General features: G+C 54.9%; 1 protein-coding gene across 2 annotated transcripts in view; it reads left to right on the top strand.

Moving 5' to 3' along the window:
* The first annotated feature begins 364 nt into the window (after positions 1 to 364).
* RASSF5 (Ras association domain family member 5) overlaps positions 365 to 12,989 on the top strand; it is a 64,938-nt gene continuing 52,313 nt past the window's right edge. Inside the window, exon 1 of one of the 2 annotated variants that reach the window (XM_064593920.1) lies at positions 365 to 1,104. In XM_064593920.1, the coding sequence (XP_064449990.1) occupies positions 651 to 1,104 (454 nt within the window). In that variant the 5' untranslated portion in view covers positions 365 to 650. The remainder of the gene's footprint in view (positions 1,105 to 12,989) is intronic. The other variant, XM_054507921.2, reaches the window with a different exon arrangement.

The following is a 12,989-nucleotide window of genomic DNA, read 5'->3' as shown; positions in this document are numbered from 1 at the left end:
GGCTTCCCGCGGTCAGCCTCGGAAGCGTCCCCCGCGGCGCGTCCCTCGGCGTCACGGGACTCGGCGCGGCTGCGGGGGCCGGAGCGCCGGCGGGGCCTGCCCAACCCACGCGCGGCCGGCTGGCCAGGGGGCGTCGCCGGCGTCGGGGGGGTGGCACGGCCCACACCCTCCCGTGGGCAGGAGAAGCGGGAGGGTGGCGCGCGGGCACCCGGCCCGGGGACCTCTCCAAAGACCCATCCCCAGCGAGTTCCTAAGCCCTTCCCTGCCGCCTGCTCCCTCACCTGGGCGTGTTGCGGTGCAGGGATGCGGGGGAGAGGGGGGAGCTGGTGTTGGGGGAAGTGATGGGAGAGGGAAGGAGGCAGGGCTGAAGGCAAGACGGTCCCGACAGCAACGCCTCCTCAACGGCCCCGGTCGTCCGGGCCGCTCCCCGCAGACGCCGCGAAATCCGCGCTGCCTCCCGCGCCCCCCGCCGCTCGGCCGGTCGGGGGTTCCCCGGGGCGCCCTTCCTGCCGCGCGCCCGTCTCCCCGCCCCCGCCCCGCCCTGCAGGCTGCGGTCCCTTTAAAGGCGCGCTCGTGTGGGGCCGCCCTTCTCTCGAGGCTGACTCGGGAGCCGCGCCGCCGCCACCGCCAGCCGCCGCCGCTCGCCAGGCATGGCCATGGCGTCCCCGGCCATCGGGCAGCGTCCCTACCGGCTGCTCTTGGACCCAGAACCGCCGCGCTACCTGCAGAGCCTGAGCGGCCCCGAGCCGCCGCCGCCCCCCGGCCGCTCCTCGCGCCGCTGCGCCCCCGCGCCCCTCTCCACTGCGCCCGGGGCGCACGAGGGGCGCGGCGCCCGGAGGGCGGCCCGGGGGGACCCGGAGCCCCAACCTCGGGCCTCGCGACCCGCCCGCCCTCTCCGGCCTGGTCTGCAGCAGAGACTGCGGCGGCGGCCTGGAGCGCCCCGGCCCCGCGACGTGCGGAGCATCTTCGAGCAGCCGCAGGATCCCCGCGTCCCGGTGGAGCGAGGCGAGGGGCACAGCTTCGGCGACCTGGCGCTGCGGAGCGGCCCGGGCTGGTGTGACCTGTGCGGACGAGAGGTGCTGCGGCAGGCGCTGCGCTGCGCTAGTGAGTGTGAGGGCAGGGCAGGGGAGGGGCGCGCGGGAAGCCCGCAGTCCGCCGGGGGGCGGGGGGGGGGGCGGGGGAACTGCCAGGGGGCTGGCGCAGGGGACGGTCGTTGCTCTTCTCCACTTCAACCAAGGGAGACACGCCCGGGGGGACTGCTTCTTAGTCCCCTGGCGGGTAGGCTTTAGTGACTGCCTACCGCCCAGCTACGGCGATGCTGTGTTTGACAAATACCTCTTTCCCTGACAGGTGCGTACCCCGCCCCTACACACACACACACACACACACAGAGTCACTCACTCAGGTTGGGGATGATGACCAGGGCGTCAAGGTCATTCCGTTGTCTCCCACGCACCCTCTTGCTTTTGTTGTAGCTTCTTGACAGTGGGTTGTGAGACTGGTATTGATATGGCCATTTGACCCGTGCTTATTAGGGTTAATGGGAATATGGCTTGTTTGTCGCCTGTGGTCCAGGCCCATGGTACGTGCCCCCCTGTGTTACGCCTCTCCTTTAGGGCGCACTGTTGGGACAGGAAAGAGACCTGGTTAGGCTTTGGATGGAAACAGGCTGTAGGTTGAAGTGAGCCTGAGGTCACCCTGGACCTGTGCCCTGCCCCTTACCTTTCACCTCTGGCCCCTCAAACCTTTGGACTCTGCTCTAATGTTTGGCAGTGTCCTGTCTCCCTTCCTCCCCTTCTTCCCCCTCCGCCTCCTCCTCCTCCCTCTCCTCCTCCCCCTCCTTCTCCTCTTTCTCCTAGGTTACTGCACCAGTCATCAGGCTCTAAAATTCCCCAACTCCCTGTCCAGGACTTTCCTCCCCGGAGCTCTCAGGCCCCCCACTTCCTTCAGAGACAGACTCTTCTCAAAGCCTGACTGTAGACCACTAGACACCCAGTGTGTAGACTTTCTGAGCAAATTTGCAGTCTTCTTGGCGGTGGGGGTTATTTTTCGCTTCCTACAGGTCGGTGTGTGTATTTCTTTCACAGGTGTCCTCTCCCCACGCCCGTATGTACAGTTGCCATGTTTGGTGGAGGATATCCTTATCCACGTGTTTATGTGTTTATAGAGATAGTTTAAATATCGGAAGTACAAAGCACAGAGGCTGGCACAGCCCCTAACAAGCATCTCTGGAAGTGGCTTGTGGTTTGTATTTGTCAGCAAAGGCCCTCCCCCCTTGACCAAAGCCCCACCGCCCCCATCGGACTGCAGCAGCTACCGCCCATCAGGAAAAGCCTACCTTGCCTGTGTCCGCAGTTCCCAGCAGAGGCTGTGCGGGGTGCCTCCTGCTGCAGCTGGCTTCGGGCAAGGAAAGCTCACCTTTCAAGCCAGGGTCAAGTGGAAGGGAAGGATTGGAGGGGAAAGTAGGTGTTGCTCCCTCCACCACCAGAACTCACAGTTCAGGTGCTAGTACAAAAGGAAAGAGCGAACTTTCTAGAGGTATGTGGTGTGGGTGGAGGGCTGCCGTCACTTGGTAAATGCTCTTGACCCTACAGTCCAGTCACATGTAGCTTGCCCATGATGTCTTGGCCACGATTGCCCTCTCAAGTGTCCTAGGGTACGTGACTGTCTCCACCAATTCTATAAACATACACAGAGCCAGTGTTCTCACTGTCATGGATCTAGTTGTGCTAGAATCCTGAGAAACCCACTTCATTGGAATTCTAGTCTGTAGTAAGACATTTGGGGGATGCCTGAATACCAGAGATGGGAGCAGGGCTGGAGTCAGGGGACTAATGAGCGGAGTCTCTGTCGTTATTAATATTTAACTACTTGTGGACCTGTGGCTGGATGGGAACAGTTGAGAAATGTTCTGATGTGCAAATGAGCCACAGGCAGGTGAAGACACCCCTGGCCAAACTCATCGAGCATCTTTGTGTAAGTTGAAGATCTAATTCCGTGGTAGCCTTGGTTTGTTTTATCTTTGTTTTGAAAAGCAAGGTTCAGAAATATGACCTTAAAAAGGTGGTAGCAGGCAGCGATTAAGAGAACAGACTGACACTAGAAGACCTGAGTTCGAATCCTTACTCTGCCACTTAATCTCTGTGTTATTCTGGGCCTCTCTGTGCGCATCTGCTTCCTTGTTTTAAAAAAAATGGGGATAATAACATTACCTACTTCATTGTGTTAATGTGAGAATTAAATGAATTAATATATGTAAAATGCTTAACACAGTGCCTGGCAAAAGGCATTATGAACGTTTAATGCAATACGAATGTTATTGTTATCCCCTCCCATCCAACAGCTGTAACAATTTGTCTGGGCTCATGACACCTCTGAGGATCACCTTTCCAAGCAGTGAGTACAGTTCTCAAACCCTGCCTGGCTGAAGTAATGGGGAAGCGAGTGCCATGAGCGTCCCAGGATTTGCGGGTATTAACTGTCCTCCAGAAACACCACTCCTGCCCGCTGTGGTCAAGAAGCATCCTCACTGAATGCCAGTAGCTTAGAGAGCACTAAGACATTGATGCCTTGTCTTTATATCACTTGCCCCCAACAAAGTGCCAGGCTCAGAGCAGCCTCAGTAAGTAGCATTTGATGAAGGTGGTGGCTTGTTTTTCCTCTTCAATCTCTCTGCTCTTGGAAACAAGCAGAAGGGCAGTGGTATATGAATGACGTAGGTCAGGGCAGGAGCCTGATGATGGGTGGCAGCCATGTTGGCAAGATGCGCTCTTTTTTTTTTTTTTTTTAAAGATTTTATTTATTTATTTGAGAGAGAGAGTGAGAGAGAGAAAGAGCACAAGAGGGGGGAGCGGGAGAGGGAGAAGCAGACTCCCTGCCGAGCAGGGAGCCTGATGCGGGACTCGATCCCGGGACTCCAGGATCATGACCTGAGCCGAAGGCAGTCGCTTAACCAACTGAGCCACCCAGGCGCCCAAGATGCACTCTTAATAAGGGAAACTTTTAGAAAGCTGTCTTCCCACGGTCTGCCTGCCTGTTTAGTGAAAACCCCTCTAACTTAGCCTTACCCCTACTTCCAGGTCTGTAACGGACTCTGGTTAATGCTGGATTTGCCCACAGAGGGGTTCAGAGTTAATATTAATCTCCAGGATTAAAGAAATCATGTTTATTAGATAGAGAAAGATATCCAGTGGGGTTTGGGGGAAAGAGAGAGGCGGAGAGACAGAAGCAAAAAGAGAGAGACGCAGAGAGACTGAGAGACACACAGAGAGATTCTGTGAACGCTTGTGTGCTTTGGGGTAGGGGCCATGGCAGTGGCGAGAACCCGCCTCCAGCATTCCAGGAGGGCAAGGCCAACAGCAAACACCCTGCGAGAGTCACCGGCTGCCCTTTGGCTTTGGTATCAGAAATGTCCTTTACAAGTCATGGACCGTTTCTTCTGTAGAAGACACATGGAGTTGACCTTTTACCTTTCATCTCGTTTTGTGGATGTGTAAGCCATCCTGGACTAGAGAAAGTCTGGAAAATGGGGAAACCCGAAGTCCAACTCCACATTCAAGGAGCGATGCTTGGACATACCTTACATGATGCTAGTGAGTGCCTGGAGCCTTCTCTGGACGCGTCATTGTTCAGAACTATGAAGTGTTATGTGATTGGGATTATAGGGTTGAAAGGGGAGCCCTGGGGCTCCTTATCCTATTCCCCATTTGATAGATGTTTAGTTATGATGTGAAGAGGAGGTGCTCGCCATGAGACCTCAGGGACAGGGGACTTTCTGGGGTGAGTGAGACTGATGTCTCACAGGGCCCCTTGTCCAGCCTTCCCGGCTCTGTCTTGTCACTTCATTAATGGCTGGGCTCAACCCACCTCTCTGTAAAGACTGGAACCACCCATGTGACAGCCACTGGGTCCTGTGGAGTCATCTCTTGTGGTGCCTTCTTTGCAGGAGAGGTTACTGTGACATTGAGTTGCCCTGGTGCAGACCCTAGAACTCTTGGGCACTTGGAAAGCATTTTATTTGTCCAGTACACCCAGCAGCACTGAAGTGTGTGGCTTGAAGTCTTTTTGTGGATTCAGGCCCCTGTTTGGCTGGGGAGGTTAAGGAAAAGGACGTTGAGTTGTTAAAGAGAGTGGAACCCCCCACCTCCAATTCCTCCCGCCCCGGGCTCTGATTGGGATCTGCTCCTAGGAAAAGTCCTAGTGGAGTAAGTGAGTGAGTGAGTGAGTGTGTGTGTGTATGTGTGTTTGGGGACAGAGAACAGACCTGGAATTCTTTGAGGGAGGCCTTCTGAGGTCCCTAAGCTGTATCTTATTTCCTCTGCTCCTGCTTCCTGTCTTCTGGAAAGATGAAAGTGAAAGCATTAAATGTGGGCTTAATTGTCCCCCCTCTTCATCAGAGCATGAAATTTTCTGATTATGGAGGGAAGGGGGCTTGAATCCCAGGTATAGTCAAAAATGATTAATGCCACTTGTCTGCCAGCCTAATTAGACTTGGTAATGAACGAGTGTTAGCCTGCTGATCCTACAGAGTTATTAGGTGAAAGTGAATTGACATCTCCCCTCAGCGCTGAGGCTTTGGTCTGGGATCCTCTCCCCCGCAAGTTTATCAGCCACTCAGCCTCGGCCAAGCCTGGCATGTCGGCCCTGAGTGACAGGGAATAGACAGCCCCCTGCCTGGCCCCCAGGACGCTGCCTGGCTGGTGAAGTGGCTCCTGCCACAGGGACTGGCTCATGGGGGTGAAGAGTGTGTGAGGAGAGGGACCAGAGGCTCAGGCCAGGCCCAGCCCACCTCTGAGCACAGGGAGACCAGTGGTAGTGCCTTTTCCCTGAAGAGCCCAAAGGATTTTCATGCTGGCTTCCACATTCATCCTTGGAATGGCTTCCTGAGGTCAGAACGCAGGGATGCTGCTGCCGAAGTCTTACGTGGGCAAGGAGGCACCGACCGTCCCCCTGGCTAGGGGCTGGACAAGGTCAGAACCTCTCAGGTGGGGCAGAACTGGCTGGCCTCGAAGGCCTTGGGGCCATCTCAGGCTGTCGGGTCATTTCCTTCCTTCAGGCCCTGCCCAGCATTTCTGGGTCCAAAGCCACGCCCGCATAGGCTCTTCCGAGGAGCTCTGGCTCCCACCCCATTCCTCAGTTTCCCCACAGAAGGAGCTGCTGGCCATTCTTGCTCTGCCCAGGGTACTATTAAGGCTGGTGAGGAAGCTGTAAAATACGCCTCTGGCCTTATCAGAGGCCCTTCCTGTTCGCATTCCTCAGATGACAAGGTGAAAATTCTTGGGCAGGTGAATATTTGTGGGTGCGCAGAGCATGCAACCGGAATGTGCCCCCCCGCCAGCCCGAGCCTCCGTCAGCAGCTAGTCTTCCCTCTTGCTCACAGATCTGCTGTGCTGGTGGCTGGAGGCTGTCTGCCCCCCAGGCCACCCCTGGTCCCAGCTGGGTTCTGGCTCTGCCTGGGTCGGGGCGGGCCGGCGGTGCTGACGTGGGGAAGGCCAGCCCGGACTGGGGAGATGGCTGGGCATTTAGTCATTTGTGGTTTTGTTCCAAGAGATTTGACAAGCTTCTCTCTGCATGTTCAGGGCAGAATCTTAGGGTTGGGAGGGGAGCTGAGCCAGCTCTTCGACTTTGGGGAAAGAGCAAGGAGGCCAAGGTGATGATGTCAGGCAGGGCAGTGGGCTCTCTTCCCTGGGGGCTCTGGTTTAAGTGGAATCCCATCAGTGCTGGGGACTAGCTGTGGGGAGCCCTGCCCCGAGGTTAAGACTATGTGGACTCAGACCTGGGGAGGTGATGTTTGGGTGCTCTCTGAAATACCCCACACACCATGCTGAGGAGACCTGGGCAGAGCCCGTGCACCCCAAGAGCTCTCCGTGGTGTGGTCTTTGGCCAGAGTGGCTGACAAGTTCAGGTGGGGCCTGTTCTAGCCTGCCTGGGGTTCCTGGCATAGAGAAAGTTCTTGAGAGATGCACCCACAGAAAAAGCAGTGACGTTGGGTTCTTATTTTGCCCCTTTGGTACAGGAAGGAAGGAGAACAGCAGGGATCCCTCCCGGCAAGGTAGCCATGTGTGTGGCCTGCCCTCACCCCCACCCCCATGGAGAATATCCGGTCCTGACTGAGGGGTCTGGCGCCCCCTGGTTTCTGTAGAACATCCCCGCTTTCCTTCAGGATTTTCCTACCCACACCTACCACCTTGGCTCCACTGAGGGCATCAGGGAGAAGAGTTCGAGCTCACATGGTGCTGAGGGTTTGTAAGAAGGTGCTGTTGGAGTCCAGTGTGTTCATTACTGCGTGTCCGGAGGAGGCAGGGAGCAGGGCCTGTCACTCACCTGTGACCACAGTGTGGCTGGCTCATGTTTACTCTGCTGTGGAGGGCCTGCACCCCACCTTCTGCTCTCCCTCCCTGTTTCTTGAACAAACATTTCCAGGGCAGGGCAGATCTTATGCAGATGTCTGCAGTGGCTATTGGCCACGGCTCCCAGAGAATGAAAACTTGTCTTACGTGGACCTTTAAGAAATCACACCTAAAAGTCAGGCCTAAAAGGAGAGTGATGTTCTTTGCCTATGTTTTTTTTTTTTTTTTTTTAAAGATTATTTATTTATTTATTTTTGAGAGAGAGAGAGAGCGCTTGTGAGCAGGGGGAGGGGTAGAGGGAGAAGAGAGAGAAGCAGACTCCCCACTGAGCAGGGACCCTGATGCAGGACTCGATGCCAGGACCCTAGGATCATGACCTGAGTCAAAGGCAGAGGCTTAACCCACTGAGCCATCCAGGCGCCCTGTTTTTGTTTGTTTTTTCAATCCTTTTGTGTTTTTTTTTTCCCTTTTATTGTCTTGTTAATCCTTTCATGTTTTGTGTCTACTGGATGCTGGCTCTGGGAAAGAATTATTGTCACGTTTGCTATAGATACAAGTTGGTGTCCTGTGAGCCTGCTAGGTGGAACAAGGAGAGTTGAGAATGACAAGAACCGTGGGAGCAGAGGTGGCCTGGCCCCATCTAAAGTGAGGTAGGCAGGGGCTGGTGGGATCATGGCCCTAGTGCAGGGGAGAAAGCACAGCATTCAGGGAGGCAAAGGACTGCTCTAAGATGACCCAGATCGGAAGGAGCGAAACCAGCACCAGAACCCAACACAGCATTTTGCCTTATAAGCTAATGTCATTTGAACATGCAAGTTCATTGAGTCTCCTCCTTTGTCTGGCCCCCCTCCTTCTGCCAACGAATGCTGAAATGTCCATAAAAAGAGGTACAGAAGAAAAAAAGAGGGTGAGCCAAGGGGTACGGGTGAGCCATATGCCAGCTAGACAGTCAGCCAGTGCCTGGATAATTGAGAATTGGCTGCACTTAAGCCTGTTTCCAGTGTGTGGTTTCTAAATAGATTTTCAGCATGTGTAAATCATGAGATCTTTAAACAAAAGGTGAAGTTTTTCTACGTCCCAAGATAAAAGAAAAAAAGAGTCTCTCTGTGGCCCTGCCCCACCCCCACTGGTGTTCGGAGTATGTAGGGGGTTGGCATGGAAATGCAGGTAGGAGGTCTTTTCCTGTCCCATGCCTCCTCCTTGCTGTGACCCAGGGTCAGCGCTGATGATGTCAGGGCTAACCAGGAACCACAGCAAAATTAGGTTGAGTGTCAGAAGGGACAGCTAGGGTGAAGAAGGGCTGGTTAGAGGCTTTAATATAAACCGAGGTTTGCCTCACGGACCTCTGGCTCTGTCTCAGGCAGTGGTGTGGCCACATGCGGACCAGCAAATCTGGGGAACAAGCCCCAACTCTTACCCCATCTCTGACTCTCTCTCTGTTTCTCCAGGTCAGTCTTACATTTGGGTATCATTGCTTACTTTCTCTGCTGACTTGGAGGAAGCTGTTTTTTCCATTCAAGCTGAATGGATGCTGGAGGTTTTGTGGTTTCTGTTGAAACAATTGTGTCCTTTCTGCCGGGGAGGAAAGGATTTAAACGAAAACAAAACCCCTCAGAGATCCCTTATTATCCAAGCGAACAACAGATCCCAGCTGTAACTTGATTTGTGAGAGAAGGGGTTGAACATATGGTACCTAAATGTCTATTCAGGTGACGAATATTTTCAAAAGCGATCTGGAGTTACCTTTATATGAATGGGGTATTTCAAGGTAAGAATATACTGTAGCCCCTGCACTTGAGGTAGGGAAGGCTGTTTCTTCCAGTTGTGCTGGGCCTTGGCTGGACTCCCTCCCCAGCAGGCCGGTCATCTGGTCGGTGCTCAGACGTTGGGGGCTACAAGAGGTCACTGCATGCATTCCTCCTGCCCCTAGTTAGTGCTACAGTTTTCTATCTATCCAGTTTTCAAAGGGTCAGGAGGGAAGATTCTAGAGCCTCCCAAAGCTCCTCCAGTGTCTGCCAGGTCTCTCCTGCTGGCTTCTTCGGTGGCTTAACCCGTCAAAGAACAGCTCTGTGACGAGGAGAAAGGAGAAGTGAGATCAGTAAATCCTCGAGCCCAGAGGGGGACATTCAGGAGGGATTTTCCCCCATTACCGGTGACTCCTACTAGAAGCCCTCTAGCACGCGTGTTTCCTTCCCTGAGAGTTGGAATGGGAATGCCACCCCGGCCGGGGCTCACCCTGGTGGGAGTCCTGGAACCCCTGGGGATCTCCCAACCCTTGCTTAATGGCTCCAAGTGTCATTTTAGGACCTGGACCCACTTGTGCCCAGCCTCTTCTGTGCAGAAGTTGCTGGATAAACTAGAGGCCCTCTTCCCTGAGGAAGAACGAGGGACAAAGAACCAATGTCCGGGCCTGAGGAAGGGTGCGATTTTAGGGCATTTCGGTCTTAAATGAAGGGCTGACATACAATGCACTTTTATTATCGAGCTTACAAACAAGTTTTTATTGTTAGTGCACCAAGTACTGAGGCCCTCAGCAGTGGAGGTGATCTAACAGGGGGACCCTCTACCCAGATTTCCTAGGAGGAAGGCAGATGATGGGGGGCCCAGTTTGGAGGAACAGAGTGTAGCTTAGGTTTGTTCTACCAACAGTTTCTTCTCTAACTGGGTCTGAGGACATGGCCTCCAGCTAGGACACCGCTCAGCGTTCTCTGTGACCCGGGGACAAACGACAGCACAGGGGAGCCGACCCAGGCTGGCAGTTGCGGGAGGCATAGCAGGGCTCACGTCTGAGCCCACGGGTGTTGACTTCTGGACCTGACACCAGGTGACAGGAGCACAGATGCGTAAATGCATCTTCATTTCTGCACACACCCGAGTCCTCCACAGTGCAGATGAGTGTCCCTCCTTCGTCTGCAACTGGGTTCCACTGGCAGTTGGCAGATGAGTTCTGGAATCTCTGGGCAGCCCTGGGAGCAGGCATCCCTCCCCAGCGACTTTCCTGGAAGGCTTTGGTGCCAGTTCAGTGCCAGGTGCCCATCTTGGCCTGGGGGACATGGCTTCTAGGAACTTCCCCACTAAGGACTTGGTGGCTTCTGGGAGTCAGTGTTGAGGGGATGCCCTGTGAGCACCGTTGTGGGGCTAGAGAACATTTCTGTCCTATTTATGCGAGACTCTCTTCTTTCCTTCTTTTCTCTTTCTTCCTCCTTCTACCGCTCACCTCTCTCTGCTCACTGCCTCCTTACGGGCCCAGTTGGCTGAAAGCCGTCGCTCTTCCCCGCCCCTGGGCTTAGCGTGGGAGGATGTGAATTAGCCCCGTCCTCCCGAAGGAGCCTATATAGCTGGTAAAGCATTATTAATCCGCCATCCCCAAAGAAATCCATTAACGAGCTCCTGGGTCGGGCGCACGGTGTGAGATAACCGGTCACTTCTGCTGTCTGTTGAAACTTTGGAGACATTGATTTTCAGGCTCCCAAGCACTACTGAGCAGTGAAGCTTGGGGCAGGCTCTTTCCTGCAGCCTGTTTGGTGGGGGCATTTTTATCTTATCACGCTAAAAGCCCCAGGAATAGAAAGTTTTCCATTGGGGGAGGTGGAGGGAAAGGACCTCAGCTGGGAAGGAGAAGGCATTGCTCAGGCTGTGCTGGTGCCCGGGCCCCACGTCCCAGGTGCCGGTGACTTCCTTTGGGAAGAGGAGCTGGCTGGGCTGATTGGAGCAAAGCCCCAGTCACGGGAGGCCCCGGGGTCCTCCCAGGGCCAGTGAGTCTCCACTCATCACTCCATCCCTGCCAGCTGGCCTAGAGAGAAGCCATTGATCTCCCGCAGCGGGATGACTGAGGGCTGGGATGAGGAGGCGCCTCCTGCCTGCTTCAGAACAGTCATGGCGAGGCTCCAGCGGCTTTTCCACAGGCTCCCCAAGAGCCATTCAGGATCACAGAGGCTCCAGGCCCTGCAGAGGTTCTGCCATGAGGCCCAGCTGGCTCGCGGTAAGTCCAAGTGCTCTAGCTAGGGGCCTTCAGGGGGTTCTTGGGTTCCGAGGCCTTGGCCCAGTGGCCTTCCCCGTAGGGAAGGGAGTGCAGGAGCCTAATGGCAGCCTGGTATTTGTTGCTGAGCTCAGCGGCCCTCCAGGGGCCACAGCTGAGGTGCTGACACCCTGCCAGCTTTAGGTGGAACAGCAGATCCAAAAGCACATGCACAGAGGCCCAGGTTGCCTGTGGGTGTGAACAGCTTTTCCTTGGTTAAGCAGTCATCCTAATCTGGGCCCCTGAGCTGGGGGAAGATGGGCACTTGGATGACACCGTTTTCCACTCTACCGTGCTGGAGCTCGGAGGGGTGTGAGACCTTGTCACAGTGTGGAGTCGGCCTCCCAAGGACCCATGGGCAGTGACATTTCCTAGGCAGGGGTTTCTCACCTGCATGGTTAGGGGAGGTGCCTTCAGGGCCCCAGCACGCAGGGTTTGCAGGGCTGGGGACTACTAGCCGGGACACAGGGGACAGGAGCCCAGCCTCAGGCTGCAACTGGGCCACGGTTTCTTGCCCTGAGCACTAATTAGCAGGAGAACAGTCCTTGCCAGGGGAAGGATAATGGCATAGTGTGGGGCGAGTGAAAGATAAGAAGGAGAGACAGTAGCATTCACATTTTCAAGGAACCTTAGGTCCTCCTCCTCACTTTTTTTCAAAGAAAGGAAGCTGAGGCCAACCAAAGCTGGTGGCAACACCAGAACCAGGGGGGAGTCCTGGACACTGGCCTTCCAGCGCCTGGTTCTTTCTGCTGTGTCATGCTATCTCAGCATCTCATCTTTCTATAGCGCCCTTCTGCCAAAGAGCTGAAGCACTTATGTGTTATTTGTTTACTTTTAATATCATGTATTCCCTCCAGACCCCTGTGCAGGAGGAGTGGAAAGGGGCTTATGTTATTTCACTGATGCGGCGGCTCAGAGAACCTCAAGCCGGTGTCAGATAGGTTAAACGTGACATCGGATGTAAATCAGGAGACATGGTGCTTGTCCCAGAGCAGGTCCCTCCTTGGCAGTTGCTCTTATTTCCTGCTCCAGGAAGACCTCTAATAATGGCTCCCGGTCACTCACCTGTGCAAGACCCCCCATAGGGCTGCGTGCTCATCTTCGTGAAAGAGATAGCGTTTGGAGGTTGCCTGGGTAGAAGTGGGGGAGGGGATGAAACTCAAACACCTTCTCTGGAAAAATTCCTATCACTGCGTTTACCACACCGCTAATTAACAAGGAAGGCTAGATGAGCCCACTGGGCATCATTAGAGCTGAGCAAGCGTGTTGCCAAGGAGCAAGTCATATTTCATCTGAAAAGGCAGATCGGGGGTCTGCGGGAAACGGCCTGGGTCTCTCCAGAAATTTCTGGTGGTCCTGGCTCTAAAGGGACACAGCTGTCAGGAAGCCTTTGTGAGTCTCGTGCAGAGAAGGGCGCAGACGTAATCTATTTACTTTTCTTCTCACGGCAAAAAGTCTCCTTTCACCCAGTTGGTTGGGGATCAGCACTTTGTGTGCAAGTGACAGCCAAGCAGGTGTGGAAAAACCAGTTGGAGGCAGCCGCCTGGTTCGCCCATAAAGGGCTGAACCTGTTTGCTCCTGGGCTTCAGTGGCCTCCTGGCTCTGGTGGGCATACCTGTGTG

The sequence above is a fragment of the Mirounga angustirostris genome, unplaced genomic scaffold, assembly GCF_029215605.1.
Source record: "Mirounga angustirostris isolate CCGP_5_RB_7025 unplaced genomic scaffold, mMirAng1.0.hap1 SCAF_6, whole genome shotgun sequence".
In the NCBI taxonomy this organism is placed as follows: Eukaryota; Metazoa; Chordata; class Mammalia; order Carnivora; family Phocidae; genus Mirounga; species Mirounga angustirostris.
This window is presented reverse-complemented; position numbering and strand designations above follow the sequence as displayed.